Genomic DNA, 16252 nt, shown 5'->3' with positions numbered 1-16252 from the left:
ATTAGGACATTTTTGTATTTGATAAGGATTTTATGACTTATATTTGCTTCTCTTCTTCAGCCTAGAACTAATGCTTAGAACGCTTTTGTCCACTAAATGGTTTTGGTTTTTGGTTGCATCAAACCCATGATGGAAGGTATGCCCGCTCAACTCCAACTCTTTAGTTTGTTGACTCTCCTAATCATAAGAAAGGGAGTTAAATTTGATATAATTGCTAAAACTATTTGTTAGAGGTTAAATTCCTTATCTGATTATGCATCATGCAGAGGAAAAAAAACGCAAGGAGGAAAAGCAGGTTAAGATGAAAAGAAATAGGCACCCAAATGACCAAATGGCTAAAAACGTGTAACAAAACGTGAACACAGGTAAAAGGAACGTTGAGAAAGTGCAGAAAAACGTCGAAACAGAGAATAAAGTGAAAATTGGGCAATTTTTTTTTGGTCATAAAGGTCATGGACCTTTTTTAAGTCTTTTTCAGGCTTTAACTTTTTTCTCTTGCGTACTTCTTTTAAAGCAAACAATTCATCCTACTAAACAAAAGTCCTATGTAGAAGATGTAAACTCAACACCGCAACTATCCATCTTCAAACGAGTTCGAAAGAAGTCCTCTATGATGATTAAAAGTCTTTTTCAAACGAGATAATATAGCCATGACATTTTCAATTCAAGGATCTGAGGCATAGTTTACACCAGGTTGACTTCATCATTCAGGATTGTTTATCTCTAGGATAAGCGACCTAATCTTCAAAATATGGTTGTTGACAAATACGGATTTGTTTGAATCTTACTAACCGATATTGAATGCTTATTCGAGTTCACTCACAATGGAAGAAATCGTCGATTGAAGCCCACATGAATTGTCTCAAATCGAGTTCTCCCCGACTTGACATGGCTAAAAGTTCTTTCTTCTCTGGTGTCAGTCCACTATTATGTTGTTGGGTGAAGATGTATTTTACCACGTTTAATCGAATAGAACATGGTTACATCTCCAATACAATTATTCAATTTCATTTCTTCATTACATTGTATAACTAAATCATCCGCGTTATTAGTCAAATCAGAGGGCTGAAGAGGTGGTTCATGAAACCCTTTTACAGTAGCTACATAAGTAGGTACGTGGTGCTTCGTTCGTATTTGGGTCTTGTTCAAAGTGTGAGAAATTGGACGTGTCGTCGGAAGAGAGAAGAGACCTTCTTTTTTGTCGTTGGTCAATGCCTTTTGCAACAAGTTGCGAGTTCTTTGGAAGAACCCATTGAGGAGGAGTTCTTTGGAGATAAGTTGTCAAAAGATTATCTATTGGGTCTTTTGACCATAATGTCCTCCCTAGACTCACTTCACACGCTTACAGTACGTAGATGCAATCCACCTCTTCTTGGCTGGGATCTTGGCTTCAACATGAAAATGCGTCTCAATTTAGATCATGCACTTGTGCTTGCTACTGTTGATTGTTTTCCATTCCAAACTAGAGCGTTCAACATGTGCTTTTCATCCTGATGGAGTCGAATGGGTTGGATGCTGGATCCAGCTTGACCGAAGCCGAGACAGGCTAAGACACATCGGCAATAAAACAATTGCCAGTAAATCAGACATTTCCACTTCAACAATGGAAGACCAAGGGCAAAAGATGGCCAGAATTGAAGCTCGAAACGGAGTTGTGGCACGGAATTTTTAAACCCCGAAAAGTACGATTTTGTTTGAACTCAGTCTGTGTATTTCAAGAAAGGTTCTTGGGACGGCTTATATTTTCATGATGGAATGGGACTACATTGGAAGAAATTGTCACATAAATCAATCTGATCTCTATTAAGAGTCATTAAATAACATTTGTACATCCCAATAATCCTTTAGGATACACTCAAATGTGGTCAGACTGCTCTTGAAATACAAGCAGCAAAGTAAGAGGTCATCTCGTTTCCCTTGATAAGGCTATTTGAACTCGTTCGGACGCGTTTTGGTTGTGAAAGGTCGGCCATCGTGTCCACCTCCCAAGACATAAGTTGTCGTCTATTGACCTTGTGTTTCGTACAGATAATGTCCGTTCTCTGAGAAAAACGGGGGATGCTTCGAACCAATTAGAAGCAAGTAATGACTCTATTACTTTGCTTTGGGACCAAGACACCACGAAAGGGCTACGAATTCTCGTCAACCAAAGTCTCTCACACAAGAGGTTTCACTATCCATCCATTCAAAGAGGTGAAAGTGAGAATAAAGTTAGTCTCTCTTTTGTTGCACACTTAACAAACGACGAGGAACGGAGCATCAATAAATAGCTTCTTGTATGCAGACAAAGACAAGAAGACGATAGCAGTTTGCAATGGTGGAAGGAGCCAGCAACAACTAATACAGCACACCTTTTGACAAGAAAATGCTGCACGCTTGTTCCCTATTTGACGGCAAAATAAGACGAAAAGGATGATGGATAGGGAACATTTGCTTTTATATATTTCCTTGGGGGGACAGAGTAAATTCGATCGATTCAACAAGGGCAATGGGAATATGCATATTACACGATGTACTAAAATAGAGAACGACTCTTTTGATTCACGAGACACGATGTTTCTTTAGTTGAGACCTGATATCAGCATTGAGCAACGACTCGACTAAGTGAACGCGCCCGAATCCAGCCTGAGTTCCACTGAACACCAATCCCAAGGTCTGCGGGTTCGGATTCAATCGGATCTGGTTGACGGACCGGATCGGATATCGAGTGATATCCTCCATGGGCATGGTCTCGAAGTAGCGGGTCTTCTTTTGAATCTCTACAGACAGGGCTCGAATATCACGGGTGGCCACATCCACAAATTCCAAGCTATCCTCTTTCACGTCACCGAAATCGTCATTGCTTTGGACCTCGACCGGTTTTGAAGGACGTTCGAACACTTCCGTGGTGTAAAGATAGATTCGCCGCCGGTTGGTGTCCTTATCGTTCTCCAAGGCTCGAGTGAGTGGCGGAGCCAGGAAGAGGATCACTTCCCCGGCCGTGGTGGCCGTGGCCATGACATTGAGCCATGGACTCGTTGATTGGCTCCACACGGCCGAGTTATGAGCCATAACTGGATGGGCTTTCACATTGGGACTGGCAAAGTCAAAGACCACGGATTGCGTGTGGCTTTGAAGGAACACATCGTCGAAACTGACCATGACCTCTCCGGCGTGATGTCGGAGCCAGTCCAAGCCCATGACGAGACCTTTGCGCAAGAATTGGATGGGTAATGAAGGGTGGTCCAAATCCCAAACGGCCACCCCACGATCGTAGGACCCCGTGACGAGTTCTCGGGGGAAATCCGGGTCGAAAAAGGACGGACTATCGCTGAGATCGAGAGCCGTGATTCCGGCAGTATGAGCCGTCTGATGGAGATAGGGATAGATGTCCTGACCTTGCCTTTGGAGGCTACCGTCCGGCTGGAATAAGTCCCAAAGAGCGTAGCGACCGTCACAGAATCCACCCGCTAGAACGCGATGGTTCTGACCGCGAAACCAGGACAGGGTCACGCAAGCTGACTTGGATGGATCGTCTGGATCTGGATTATGGCAAAGTCGGAGGGTCCGTTTCGATTCGGTCTGACAAATCAATGGAGATCCAGGAACAGGATTTTCGAGCTCAGAGAAGAGGCAGATGGAGAACACGCGAATGGTTCCTTCGGAGGAGGCGCACGCCAAAACTCCCAAACGTTCGAGATGGCAGGGATCTTCGGACTGGATTTGATTCCCAGAGGGCACCCATTCCAAGTCCCAGATCGTTCCCAAGTCATGAGATAGACCCATCACCATTTCACTAGCCAGGGACTGGACGTGAACACGCCAAATTTGAATCAGACCCTTCCCTGTCTGAGCACTTGTCACGAAGGTCTGACCGTCGGACATACTTTTCACGGCAGACACGGCCAAATAGGCCCATTCTGATTTGGCATCTGACATTGGTAACCAGGCCGAGGCTCGTATTGGTCCACCCACGAAAAAAGTGACCACGTCATCGGATTTGGCCTCCGTACTTTGAAACAATTTCAACGATGTCTTGGTTGGATTATCAGTCGTCTCCGAGCAATGCCGGGAGTTGAATGGCAGAGATTCGATGCTTTCGGGGAGCCAGTCTTGGGCCTGATCCTGATTGAAGACGGTCCAGTCGCTCCTCGTGGAATGGAAATCGGAGAATGGGTTCTTGTCGAAGTTTGCTTGCCGAAATTTGCTTTCAAATGGAATGAGATCAGTGGTGCTGGAGAGGACCGACGACTTCTCCAATCGATTTCGAGGCCTGCCGCTATATTTCAACGATTTTCTTTGCCGTCCACTGACCTCTTCAGTTTCATCACCAAGAGAGAAGTCTCCATCACTGATCTCTTCCTCGGGGAACCCCTCGTCTTCATCGGCATCTCCGTCATCCATCTCCTCGGAGTGATTGCTCATAAGATGCGACTCAATTTTGGAGCGAGTGTTGAAAATATTTTGGCAATGCTGACACGAGAATTTCTTCTCCTTTTTATTTATCTTGTAATGGGCCTTGATATCCACAGCCTTGGCCACATTGAACACCTCGTCCTGGTCGTCGTCTCCATCTTTGTCACCGATATCACTCACATCGCCTTCTTCTTTGGTCTTTAATATCTTCATGGCCTCATTGACTTTGGCAGAGGCCTTGGTGGCGGCTCTTCGTCTTTTTCGGCCACTTTGGGTAAGAGAGGTATCGTTGGTCTCCTCGGATCGGTTCTCTGCTTGCTGGCTCGGATTATCCGGATCTTCTTTATTAGGTGATGTTTTCAGGTAGGTTTGGTGCCTTAATTCATGTTGCCTCATATTGATGGGCAACCCACGGTACTCACACAGACTGCATTTGACTTTCATCGACTGGAAGAGAGAGAAAAAAAAACTTATATTCTACATATATTCTACATGGAAAAGAGCACAGACGCTTGATTGCTTTTCAAGGTGGATGTTCAAACTTACCTCAATCTCGTCGGGAGACTTCTGACAAGTGCGGAGATGGTACTGAAGACCAGCATAAGAGGTGAACACGCGATCACATTGCTCTTGGTGACATTTCACTTTGGAAATGAGCTTAAAGGCGTTCCGCAAGGCCTGATCTCGCTCCTTCGTTGTGAACTCTTGATTTTCACCGATCAATCGAGCCAATCCGCTATGCTCCACTGCTGTATGAATTTCATATTGCCGATTGGCCCAAAAGATGTGTTCACATTTCCCACATTGGAACTGCTTCTTTTTGGATCGCCCGACACACTTTTGGGGCTCGATCTTGGTAGGCTTTTGAGGGGATTTTCTTTTGACTTTCGGTGCAACGGTTTCGACTTTTTCAGCGTTGGGCCGTTTTTGAGCTCTTCGAGATCTTGGGGTTTGAACTACAATTTCGGGCTTGGCATTTGCTTCAAGTGATTTTCGAGTGCGAGGTTTGCGTTGGATCTTGGTTGATCTAACGGGGGTCTTTGTGGTGGTTCTTCGCCTCCGTTTCCTCTCTAAAGGTTGATCATCTTCTTGCAAATCTTGCTCCCGTTCGACTGTTTCTTCCTCGTCCAAAGGTTTGGACTCCGTGGGATTTTGATTGATGGTCTCTTTGCCACTATCATCAAGGCCTTGTTGTGGCTCAATTGGTGTTTCCCGTTGTTGATCCTCATTGATTTGATTATCCATTTCCACAGATAGTTCTTCATTGTCATTTTCTTTCATATCACAAAAAGCCATCAGACCATCACAATCAGTGTTCTCGATGGCTTCATTATTTTGGACGATCGTGTTGGGCTCCGACTCTTTTGACTCTTGCTCGAGCTCAACTTCAACCTCAGCTTCAACCTCTTTCACAAAATTGGGTTCAATCTCCTGCTCGACTTCGGGTTCAATTTCTTGGTCAATCTCGGGTTCAACTTCCAGTTCAGCCGCTTGCTCAACCTCAGGTTCGACAATGGGTTCATCTTCGAGGTCAGTCTCTTGCACAACTTCGGGTTCAACCTCAGCTTCATCCACTTGAACAACCTCAGGTTCAACCACTTGAATAACCTCGGGTTCAACTTCGAGTTCAACCTCCTGCTCTATCTCCGGTTCCATTTCTTCGGGTGCGACCTCGGGTTCGATGGCGTGCTCGGGTTTGTTGGGTTCATTTCCTTTTGATCCTGAGGACACCTCAGGCTCTTGTAAATGAGGTGGCTCGACCTCTTCGATCTTGGTCTCTTTTTTAGGGGTAGAGTGACGTTCTTCATCTCGTTCCAAAGAGTGCAGGACTACCGTCTCTGTGAATCCGTCCGTGGAAATATGAAGCACTTTCGCGCCCGGATCCAAAGCAATGCCCTCAGGAATGATCTCGGTCATCTCGCTGAACGTCTGAATGGATCCATCAGATCCTTTATGAGTGGTTATGAGCTCAACGGGAATGGATCTGGGAATTGAGAGGGGAACAGCTTTTTCTTCGGTTGGAGACTCGTCTGAGATTTCACGAGGCAAGATGACTCCCTTCGCAAATTGAAATTGATCAGACGACCACTTTGACACTGTCGATGTTTTGACGTTCGAGGACTTGTCCGCAGCCTTAATTGAAGTATCGAATGGCTCTACCTGCACCTCCTCTTCTTGGGTTTCAACGGGCACAACGGCTTGTTCCTTGACAAAGTCACAAGAAACGGACCATTCCTGATGTGATTGTGGGGTGTTTTGGTATGAAATCTCATTTGAAACCTTGCAATCGCTCTGACCAGAGGAGACAACTGATGTATTGGGTGGACTGATCTCCTCTTGACTACTGGACGAGGGCGGTTCATTCTTCGTATTAGACAATAGCGAGACCTCAGCTTCAGAGAACGGAACCAGCGCCGCTCCAACATCTACCTCAACTTTGGGGGAGGAAGGTTCGATCGAGGCCACGGCTTGTAAGTGCCGTTTATGCAATGCTTCTTTACGCTTTTTCAATTGAGCCTCACGTTCCTCGAGTCGCTTCCGCCGGGCTTCCTTTGCTTTTTCCTCGGACTCGAGAACGATCCGCTCATATTCGGCCAGCTTGGCTTCCTCGTCGGCCAATTCACGTTCTCGCAAGTCCATTTCACTTAAACTTGAAGCTTGAGGTTGGGACGGATCACTTTTCGCCACGGCACAAATGGGGCTGGGATCTTCCGAAGAGCCCTTAGGGGACATCTTAACTGGGCGAGTAATTTCATTGAGGGAACTCGTTGGAACGATGGGTGAACCTTCGTGTTGAAAGAGTGGTTGGGCTGATGACGAATGGACGGGTACCTCGGTGGGTCGGGTCATTGACTCTCGTTCGAGCGATTGCCCAGATTCGGACAAAATGGCCGGACTGGGCGTGGTGGAGTAAGATGACACCTCCGATCCGGCGGATGACGCCAAAGACACGGGTGTGGGCGGGGGCTGAGGTTGCTGTTGGGTGATGGTGAGATTGCTGTTGGCAAAAATGATTCTGCGACCGCCGGATTCATTGGAGCCCACATCAATGTAGCGGTACTGCTTGCCGTTAGTGCTACCACTATTGGACGAACTGACTTCATAGTAACGCCCATCACCCGGCGATGAGTCTATGTAAATGGGTTTGAGCTGCGTTTGACGCCTGGGCGTGTCTTGACGCTCCAGGGTCACGGTTTGATAGCCAGGATGGGCCGAGGGCTCGACTTTGGGCGGGTTGAGCTCATACTGAGGCGTCCCATGGGTGGGATTCATATCAAAGGGATCGGCGAATCGATTCACGGTCGAGGCCGGTTTGCGGGGCGTGTAGTAAGTGACTGGACGTCCGGCGGGTCGAGGATTGGAGATCAAATGGCTTTCGGCAATCAAGCGCGAGGCGATGGCGGCTTTCTGCGTTTCATCCACTGTCTCCGAGTAAGTGGGGGCCAAGACCTCTTGGGCGATATCGGGCGGTAAATAAGACACGTTGGTATGGTCCTCGATTTTGGGCGTGGCGTGCCCACCCTGCGCGTGCGTACCCTGTGTACGGGGCCCGCGGCTATAACTCTGCAAGACATTGGGTCGCCGGCGCTCGACCACGGGCTTGGTGGGCTCGGTTTCGGCCACGTAGACCGTGGTATTGGGACCGAAGGCCGAATATTGCGACACTTCTTTGAGCAGCAAATTCCCGGGTGGAGCCGGCGGGGCCACGCCCACCACCTGATAGTGGTTGCGATCTCGATGGGATTGCATGGATTTGTACTGTTTGAAGCGCAAACCGCACACATTGCAGGGCACGAAATCGCCGGCGGGCGCGTAACCCGAGCAGGTCTTGGAATGAGCCACGATGCCGGCCAGGGACAAAAAGTTGATTTGACATTGCGGGTGGACGCAGGTGGCCACGCCCGACTCGCGGAGCTGCCGCTTCCAGTGGCCGATGGGCATGGTGGGCGCCGGATTGGTGCTGGAGGCCACGGGGCCCGATTGCAGCGGCGAGCCGTATGGGTGAACCGAAAAGGACTCGGACCCGTGCTCCGAGGCCAAACCGTGGCCGTGAAAGCGAAAAGCCATGCTGGCCACGGGTCACGTCATCATTTGGGGTCATTCAAGGACCCTCAGTTCAAAATGTTGAATTCCTGAATAGCGGCCAGAGTGGTTGGCCTTGAGCCACCCACTCGTTCAAAATCAAGGTCAACCAGTGACTCCACCCTCCGTGTCGCACCCGAAAGGTAAAACCCGACCAGCCCAAGCCGAGGGGGCGTGGACAGGCGGAGCGAGTACGAAAATCCCAACCCCTCGGAATGCCATCCAAGGTCAGGCGGGCGTGGCTGGGCGATGGCTGATATGATGCAATAACGGAGTCACCCCACGAACCACCCTGTTGTGGTCCACGTGCAACTCACGGCCACGGATTCTCCCGACGACTGCCTGTCCGAGCTTCGATCGACAACCCTTGGCTGCTGCCAACTGAGGGAGGGCTCACTGCTCAGGCTAGGCTGTTCAAGCCAACAGGCGGGCTCGCTCTTGTAAACATGTGGCTAAGGGGGGAGGGAGGGAGGGAGGGCACTCACAGGCCATTGGCGGAAGTGGAGATGGGTCAGATCGCTCGCTTCCGTGTACGGAACGATCAAGCCCAGGAATGAAGGCAGGCAGAGGGGGTCAGTTTCCGATTCAAGCGCCCTCGCCCATTGGATCTTGGCCTGAGTGGAGAGGCTTGAAAGGGGCGCCCTGTTCATGTCCAAGTCCAAGTCCGTGCTTGCAGTCTCCGTGTATTAGGCCAGGCTGACACGCGATCAGTTCAGGGTGACCCGACCTGGGGCCAAACTCTGGTCTGGGAACTTCGGGACCTTCATCAGAAAATAAGCTTGAAGTTTCGAGGGCTTGGGGTTCCTCAGCAATTTTGGCTTAAACAACGGATGTTTTTCGAAATTCTTATCAAAACGCCTTGGACCTTGAACCCAATGTATTGGCTTTAATGTTTTGGTTCGGCGTATTATTGGTTGTTTGATAATTTGATTACCTCAAACAGTTTGGCATTTTAACCTACGTCGGGGTCGGCGCCCGTCACCACTGCAAAATTGGGGTCTTCATTACTGCCTGGAAAATGAAATAGGTATGGACGGGCAAAATGTATAAAATTAAAAAAAAGCCTTTTGAAGACGAAAAGGTGGAAAAAATAAGCCTAAAAGTGCATAAAAGGTCGAAAGTGTAACATAAGGTGCAAAAAAGGCAAATTCAAATATTTGAAAGATGCCTTCTTAAAAACCGAGTTTTGCCTCAATTTTGGACTGTAATATTTTTGAATGAGGTCAATGAATGCTTCCCCTTGCATATGTTTCCTTTTTTTCTAGCACTAGGTTTGCACCATTGATGTAACTGAAGAAAAGAATACTATTTTTCTTTTGTCAAAAAGAGAAGCTTGGAGTAGCTTGGAGTAAGGAAAGTAGCTATGGTGCGTTTTTCGGGCAGGGTCTCAGCGCTCTGCTTTGCTTGTCTCTTTGGACTTGAAACTGGCTCTTTCCACTTTTATTTTCACTCTTTTCACAATCATGGTATGCTGCTAATGACAATAATGGGGCGAAGCAATTATGGCCGGCAAAATTTCACATTTGATGTAAAATTGTTCAAAATTCAGCTTTTCATATCTTTATATCCAAGCGGCAGCCTTTGATTTCAAACTTTGAAACCATTTTAACACCAATAAGAATCCGATTTCAACCAATACAACATTTTTAGGCCAAATGTGTGAAAAATTGAAAATGTCCAATCAAAGGTGAAAAGTGTAAATGTGTAAAAGGGTGATCTTTACTGACAAAAAAATCTTTTTACGCAATTTGTCCATCCCTAGTAATAAGCAGGGTTGTCTGAACAGAGACAAATGGTTTTTTTTCTTCAATTTTCCCAATCTTTTTGCATATCTTGCATTTTAGTGTGTTTTGTAGTTTCTACTATTTTGGCCCATAATGGAATCTTTCCATTCATTTAACTCCTTTTCCTTGAAACTATAATAATATTGAAACAACGCAGAACAAAGTTCCTACTACCACTTTTCAGCACAGCCATTCAAGATTATATCTTTTCAACTTTCAAAAACAAACTCCTTTGAATACTTTTTCAATACATGACCGAAGCTCTACTAACAAGAAAGATTAATTTCCATTCCTGTGGAATGTTTACTTGTAAGCTCAACACAACTGAGGCATGACTTAATCACAAAAGTTTTGCCCTAATGCAAAGCTGGTTTTGTTCAAAGCACATACAGCATTTAGAGTTTACTTAGCAACCTAGTATGCTCGAAGTCTTTTGCCTTTTCGCTGGGTGACGCTCTTTAAGTAAGAAATAAGACCTGCTACAATTATTCAGTAAAATAGAGGGCTTATAGAGATGGTCTGTGCACCCTTTTATATGATCTTGAATTTTAGTGGTATTGATCTCAATGCCCTCATTATGTAAATGACTTCCTTATCTAAGATGTTCTCTAGTTGTATTATAGGGTGCACCCGGTGCACCACTTGAAACCAGCTAGGGAAAATGCATCTTACAAACAAACGAGTGATTTCATTGAAAAGTATTGTAAATAACTATTGCTTATTGGTTAGTAATCTAGTTAGGAAGCGTTTTTGTCGTAGAAGCTTGTAATATTTGCCTTTCATCAGGCTTAGGTCCTCTTTGAGCTGTAAGGTAATGCTTAATCTTACACAAATGTATAGACGTGTTCCTGAACCTGTTTCTGGATCTGTGGAAGTGTTCACTCCTCCAAAACGCTAATGTAGATGTCTGTATTGATTTTGACACCCTCAGGTATGAGTACAAGAGGGATCTTGCAATTGGCTTCAATGACACTGGCGCAAACCATGATTTAGGCAAACATTTGGCTAAAAAACCCTGTTCTAGACTATTTGGGAATGTTCACAAATTATAGCCTGCAAACTTGATGGCTCCATGTTGGCTGGACAGCATAAAAATGATTGCTCCAAATTATAGTCAGGTGTTGTGCAGTACAAAGTAAGTTTCGAATTATCAAGCCGCTTCAAAGCCTCTTTGCCAAGGTGGTCTCAGAAAGTACTTACTTCCTAATAAACTTGAAGCATTTCATATTGAAGTCAAATTTAATGAGCCTTTAGAGGCTGGTTTCTGCAAAATGAAACTCCCTGGACATCTCTTTCCGACCTTTGTGAGGATTCCGAGCCATTTTTGGGGAGCTCATGAGTTCTTGCTTGTCTTTTGGCTTTTCCGTGATTGTGCCAGACTTCTTGTTACAAGCGATAGTATCATGGGCAATGGATATAATATCTAGGTAATAGATGACAAGTGACAACGTAAATCTGTGCACAGAGCAAGTTTCCTGGGCATCTTGTCGATAATTTTGCTGGATAGAATAACGTCAGCTGTTTGTTTTCCTTTCACTTTAGGGGGGCTGGTTCGGTTCAGGCTTAGCAGAAGGCGGATCGATCAGCCTCCTCCATTCCTGCCACAGGGAAACGAAAACTTTTAATTGAATATTGACCATCCGCGAATCCTGATGACAAAAAAACTGACATGGCACTGATGGCCTGAATGCTTAGGCATCCACATTTGCATTTGACGGTTTTCTTGCGACTGTTATTGACACATGTTAATCTCGGTGGTTCAGAACAAGCTCTATTCTCGATCAAAATTTTGACAGTCGGATTTCTCCATGACCAAATTAACGGAATGGCTCACGGTCCTGACCGTGCTGATATCAATTTGGTGGGCCTTGTACATGGAGATGATTCTTCCCCAATGGGGTCGCAATCATCCCATGACCGTATTAAGTTTGCCCGTGGTCGGTGTGGCTCTGTTTGGGTTGTACTCGGTAGGTGTGATCGCCTACCGGGTGGCCACTTTTAATGACTGCGAAGAGGCAGCCCAAGAGCTCCAATCCCAAATTGTGGAAGCCCAAGCGGACCTCAAGAAAAAGGGATTCAAAGCCAAATGAGTGAATTCCTAATTGCGTGAATGGAATGAGAAAGTTGACCCAGCTTTTGGGAATGACCATGCCCTGATGTTGTGATAATTTTCATAAATAAATATTCTCCCTCAAGTTTTCGTGTCCTGGTCCTACCCTTATCATGCTTTGGTTTTTTGTTGAATTGGCATGCAATTCTAACTCATTGAAGACGACAGGTGAATGACTTTTTACTCAGGTTAGTTCCGTATTCCGGGAAATTCGGAAGCGAGAACGAGAAAAACGAGAAGAGAGTCCCAAATCTGAAGAAGTAGTTATTCTCCCCAAGAATTTCTTGAGATTCTTGAGGTAGGCGTTCGTTAGAGCTGGAATAATTTAACTGAACTCTTTCAACTCTTTGCTATTTATTCTTGTGCAATGGTCGTCTAACTTCGATTTGAGGTATGTGGAAGAGTTGACTGACTATACCCACCAAGTATTTTCTTGAAGGGCATTCTTGAAGATATTTTCAATTTTATGTTCCTGACGAACATTTGGATACGTGCTAGCATTTGATAAGAAAAGAAGGTATTGATCGACTCTGAAAATGAAGTTACAATAAGATGCCTCAATTTTACGAATTATAATTAATCGCACCCGCAGGAATGATCCTTTGCACGCATTCCTTTTCCTTTTGCATCCATTACTGATAGTTTGGTAAATAATTCAGTCTGGTTTTCTAGCATTTTTCGGGAATAATTTGTCTTTGCTTGCTGTCCTAGGAATCAAAATTTGGTCGGGAAATCAGTGTCGAGTGTCGTATGTTACATGGCTTGTGTCCTAAAGAAAGCGAAGTGAAAAAAAAAAACATATTTTCGTCCATGACCTTTCTTTGATCGATAACTCGTATAATCTGTCACGATGTAAGCTTTCGAGGCGGATATAAATCCTTCTTTGCGCAAACTGAGTATAGTAGTGATGTGGGCTACAACTTGAGAAATGGACATTATTTCGCATTGTGCCAGAATAACCAAAAAAAGGAAAGCAACGAATATGCCTCCAGATTCCAGATTCTTCCTATATATGCCCGACAAAAGTTCCCGTACAATATGGACTCATAGCATTGTGATTTGGAAGTGAATGAACGAAAAGGTGAAAATTTTTTGTGCGACAGACAGGGTGAGAACTAGACGCCAAAAACGCCTTCCATGAGTTCGGGTTCGTGGAGAGGCTTGTATTACTGGAACATCTCTCTATCATCAGTTTGGTAAAAGAAGTCCGATTATAAAACCTCAAAGAAGTATACATATGAAACAATTTTGTTGACCCAAGAGCCGTTCTCCCGCTTCAGGATTAGGAATTCAGTCAGGGATTACATTCACTCATTTCTGTAATCCAACAAAGGCCTCCAAATTTGAAGCCGAAATGTGGCACATTTTTGTTAAATCACGGGCATTGATACATAGGTTCGTCCTGGATTCAAGATCACCATATCACAATTGTGCATAAAATATGCCGCTGCCAACCCAATCACGGGAGAGGGCTACCGGCCTGGTCCTCCTTGCAGCTGATAATCAAATGCTTGATGCCCACCAGCCAAGAGCCGCACACAGCGGGCCAGTCCACCATTAACGAAAGCTGGATCTTCTCCGCACTGGCCGCATCTTCAGCCTCCAACAAATCCGCTATTCGACCCATCCCCGTTTGAACGGGCGGGTTCAAGGCACCCGCTTTCCATTTATCGGCCATGGTATCGATACGTTTCTGGATATCTTGAGCTTTTTTCGTGGCCAAAGAGGATCGAGCCAAGGACTGGTTCAACAATGCCACCACCGAGTCACAATCATAGACCACCTCTGGGGTGGGTCCTGAAGTCGCCTGGGATTTACCTGCGTTGTCAGAAGCCGGGGGTCTGAAGCAGATAAGGGCACAAATTTGGTAACCCGAAACGTTGGGTGTCCTTCATTCATTCGGTCCTACCTGAGCGGGAGGCAGGGTCCGCCGACGGGTGGAGGCGGCACATAGAGCCCGCCTTCAGATTTAGCTCCAGCATCATGTAGTTTGAGCGGGGGCGGGGGTAGGGCCGACCCTAAGCCCGAGGCCAGCGGAACGGGCGTTGCCACGCTGGAGTTCGGCGTAGCTGGGGCTAGCGTGCCCGGAAACCCCACACGTTTATTCAATTTGACGCCCGTGGGCTCACTGGCCTTGGCACTGGTGGCCTGGTAACTGAATAGGGGTGGATCATTCCAGGCCTTGTCCCAGTTGCCCGGGCGTGGTTCGTCATCGGACGCCATGGGCGTGTCACTCACAATGGGGCTGGATTGATGGGCGGGGTAATGTGTCGCTTGTCTTTCGATGGCTGGGCTTGAAGGCGGTTGAAAGTGGTGGGTCAACCCGCGGGTGACCCCTAATCTTTGCGGAGCTTTTTCTTGCTGGAAACTCGATCTCTTTGTTCCCGGAATTGGACTTCCTTTTCATCGGAACTGAGGATCTCACGGATGAATTGGAACCTAGAGAGGAACAATTTCCACATGATCATCCAGCCTATTCCCACGCAAATCAAGACCAAGGCCAGGCTTAACGAGAAGGCTAGGGCCACCAAGGCGGTGTCCTTGAGACTCGACCAGGTTTCGGGCGACCAGCCCAGCCCCGGACCCTCATCCCCGTCCACATCACCAACATTCGGTCCATCCATGGCGCAGGGCTGTTCTCCCGACAGGGCGGGCACTCTTACTTATGCATGGGCCCTGGAATCCCCTGGAATCCCCTGGAATCTTACCCCAAAGAAATGAACGGGATCCTGCGTGTCGACTACAGGGTCTCGCCTTCGTTGCTCCTCTCTAGTTTCGCACGCTACGCAGTAGAGTACGCACCCAACCCGGATTTGTCCCACAAAAATCGAGTAGCGCTTACTGCTTAGACGGATAAGCGAGATCGCAGTTAAGCCAACACTGCCTCTTGTGCCCACTAGGGCCTTCTTTTCCAAGCGCTCAGATATATGCACACAGATGCCCCGGTACTCACGACCATACGCATGCCCCTTCCGAAACCTGGTCAAAGTGAAAACCTACAGCTGTTGAAAAGTCCTAGCATTTCTAGAGAATGCACAGTGAAATCAGTCAAATCTCCTTATCAGAACTTTGGTTTTGCATAGGATATGAGCACCATTCATAGATAACTTCATATCTATTTTTTAAGGATTTCTATGGTTTTCTATGGCACCATTTGTATAGGGCAAGTCAAGTAAACGCGTTCATGGCCAACTGACGTTATTCCATGGAGTAAAATCAAAGACAACATGCCCAGCCAAACCGCACTGTGCATGCATTGGATTTTGACATTTTTTCCATTTTACATGCTTGTCTAGGCATTGGTGGTATTGAGCCAATTTGATAGTGCGTTCACTGATTATGCTCATTTAATAGGGTTTTGTATCACAACTCGCTCAAAATTACTCGATTATTGAAAATTCATTGGGCAAATGGTGTGAGTTGACTGTGATGTTTGTCTTAGATCTCTCTCTCCAAAATGCCCAAAATCATGGTGCTGGACCACATTTTTCCTTGAATTTCCTTTACTTGACATCCCCTATTGAAATCGACTTTTAGCTTCATGAACTAATTCACCATTGCAAGTTGGTGAATCTGCATATAAGTAACCTTATTCAGTAATATACATTGGAATATCTTCTCTTGTTGCAGACGTATAAATGGAGAAATATGAGAATATGCTTCTAATATGCCTGACTGTAACAAGGTACTTTTTGCTGAACAACTTATTGCTGATCTATTCCAACACCATAAATACGCAGACCATCTCTTCTGAGAGACCCTGCCAATCCTGTAAGGGTATAATTTCAAACACTTTTGTCATGCAAAATAAGGATAAACAGAGAGCTATGCATTATGTACTTGCAGCAAACCATTTACTTTACATCAGCACCTTTTTCCA

The 16252-nt window shown here is 46.1% G+C and overlaps 3 protein-coding genes across 4 annotated transcripts; 1 reads left to right on the top strand and 2 right to left on the bottom strand.

Annotated features, from left to right (window-relative positions):
• Nucleotides 1-2413: 2413 nt before the first annotated feature.
• On the bottom strand, nt 2414-8820 carry LOC131888024 (uncharacterized). The gene is made up of 2 exons (XM_059236794.1): nt 4942-8820; nt 2414-4842 (listed from the first exon to the last, which is right to left on the bottom strand). The coding sequence occupies exons 1-2, from the start codon at nt 8461-8463 to the stop codon at nt 2542-2544; spliced, it is 5823 nt and encodes a 1940-aa protein (XP_059092777.1). The 5' UTR covers nt 8464-8820; the 3' UTR covers nt 2414-2541.
• A 3093-nt stretch (nt 8821-11913) lies between these two features.
• Nucleotides 11914-12468, top strand: LOC131889465 (dolichol-phosphate mannosyltransferase subunit 3-like). The gene has a single exon (XM_059238572.1). It carries the CDS (start codon nt 12071-12073, stop codon nt 12350-12352), a length of 282 nt encoding a protein of 93 aa, XP_059094555.1. The 5' UTR covers nt 11914-12070; the 3' UTR covers nt 12353-12468.
• Nucleotides 12469-13673: 1205 nt separating this feature from the next.
• On the bottom strand, nt 13674-15397 carry LOC131889464 (steroid receptor RNA activator 1-like). 2 transcript variants are annotated; one of them, XM_059238570.1, is made up of 3 exons: nt 15215-15397; nt 14282-14811; nt 13674-14213 (listed from the first exon to the last, which is right to left on the bottom strand). In XM_059238570.1, exons 2-3 carry the CDS (start codon nt 14593-14595, stop codon nt 13832-13834), a joined length of 696 nt encoding a protein of 231 aa, XP_059094553.1. In that variant the 5' UTR covers nt 14596-14811; nt 15215-15397; the 3' UTR covers nt 13674-13831. The 2 variants fall into 2 exon arrangements, with proteins under 2 accessions (XP_059094553.1, XP_059094554.1); XM_059238571.1 differs by having other exon boundaries at nt 15081-15220.
• Between the last annotated feature and the right edge of the window lie 855 nt (nt 15398-16252).

Source organism: Tigriopus californicus, chromosome 10 (genome assembly GCF_007210705.1).
Source record: "Tigriopus californicus strain San Diego chromosome 10, Tcal_SD_v2.1, whole genome shotgun sequence".
Taxonomy (NCBI): domain Eukaryota; kingdom Metazoa; phylum Arthropoda; class Copepoda; order Harpacticoida; family Harpacticidae; genus Tigriopus; species Tigriopus californicus.
The sequence above is the reverse complement of the archived record's forward strand: the minus strand, read 5'-3'. Positions and strand labels throughout refer to the sequence as shown.

Coding starts and splice junctions, on each gene's coding strand:
- LOC131889465 (XM_059238572.1), top strand. CDS start 12,071: ATGACCAAATTAACGGAATGGCTCACGGTCCTGACCGTGCTGATATCA.
- LOC131888024 (XM_059236794.1), bottom strand. CDS start 8,463: ATGGCTTTTCGCTTTCACGGCCACGGTTTGGCCTCGGAGCACGGGTCC. Junction 4,843..4,941: donor AGTCTCCCGACGAGATTGAG/GTAAGTTTGAAC, acceptor TCTCTCTTCCAG/TCGATGAAAGTCAAATGCAG.
- LOC131889464 (XM_059238570.1), bottom strand. CDS start 14,595: ATGGCGTCCGATGACGAACCACGCCCGGGCAACTGGGACAAGGCCTGG. Junction 14,214..14,281: donor GGACCCTGCCTCCCGCTCAG/GTAGGACCGAAT, acceptor TATCTGCTTCAG/ACCCCCGGCTTCTGACAACG.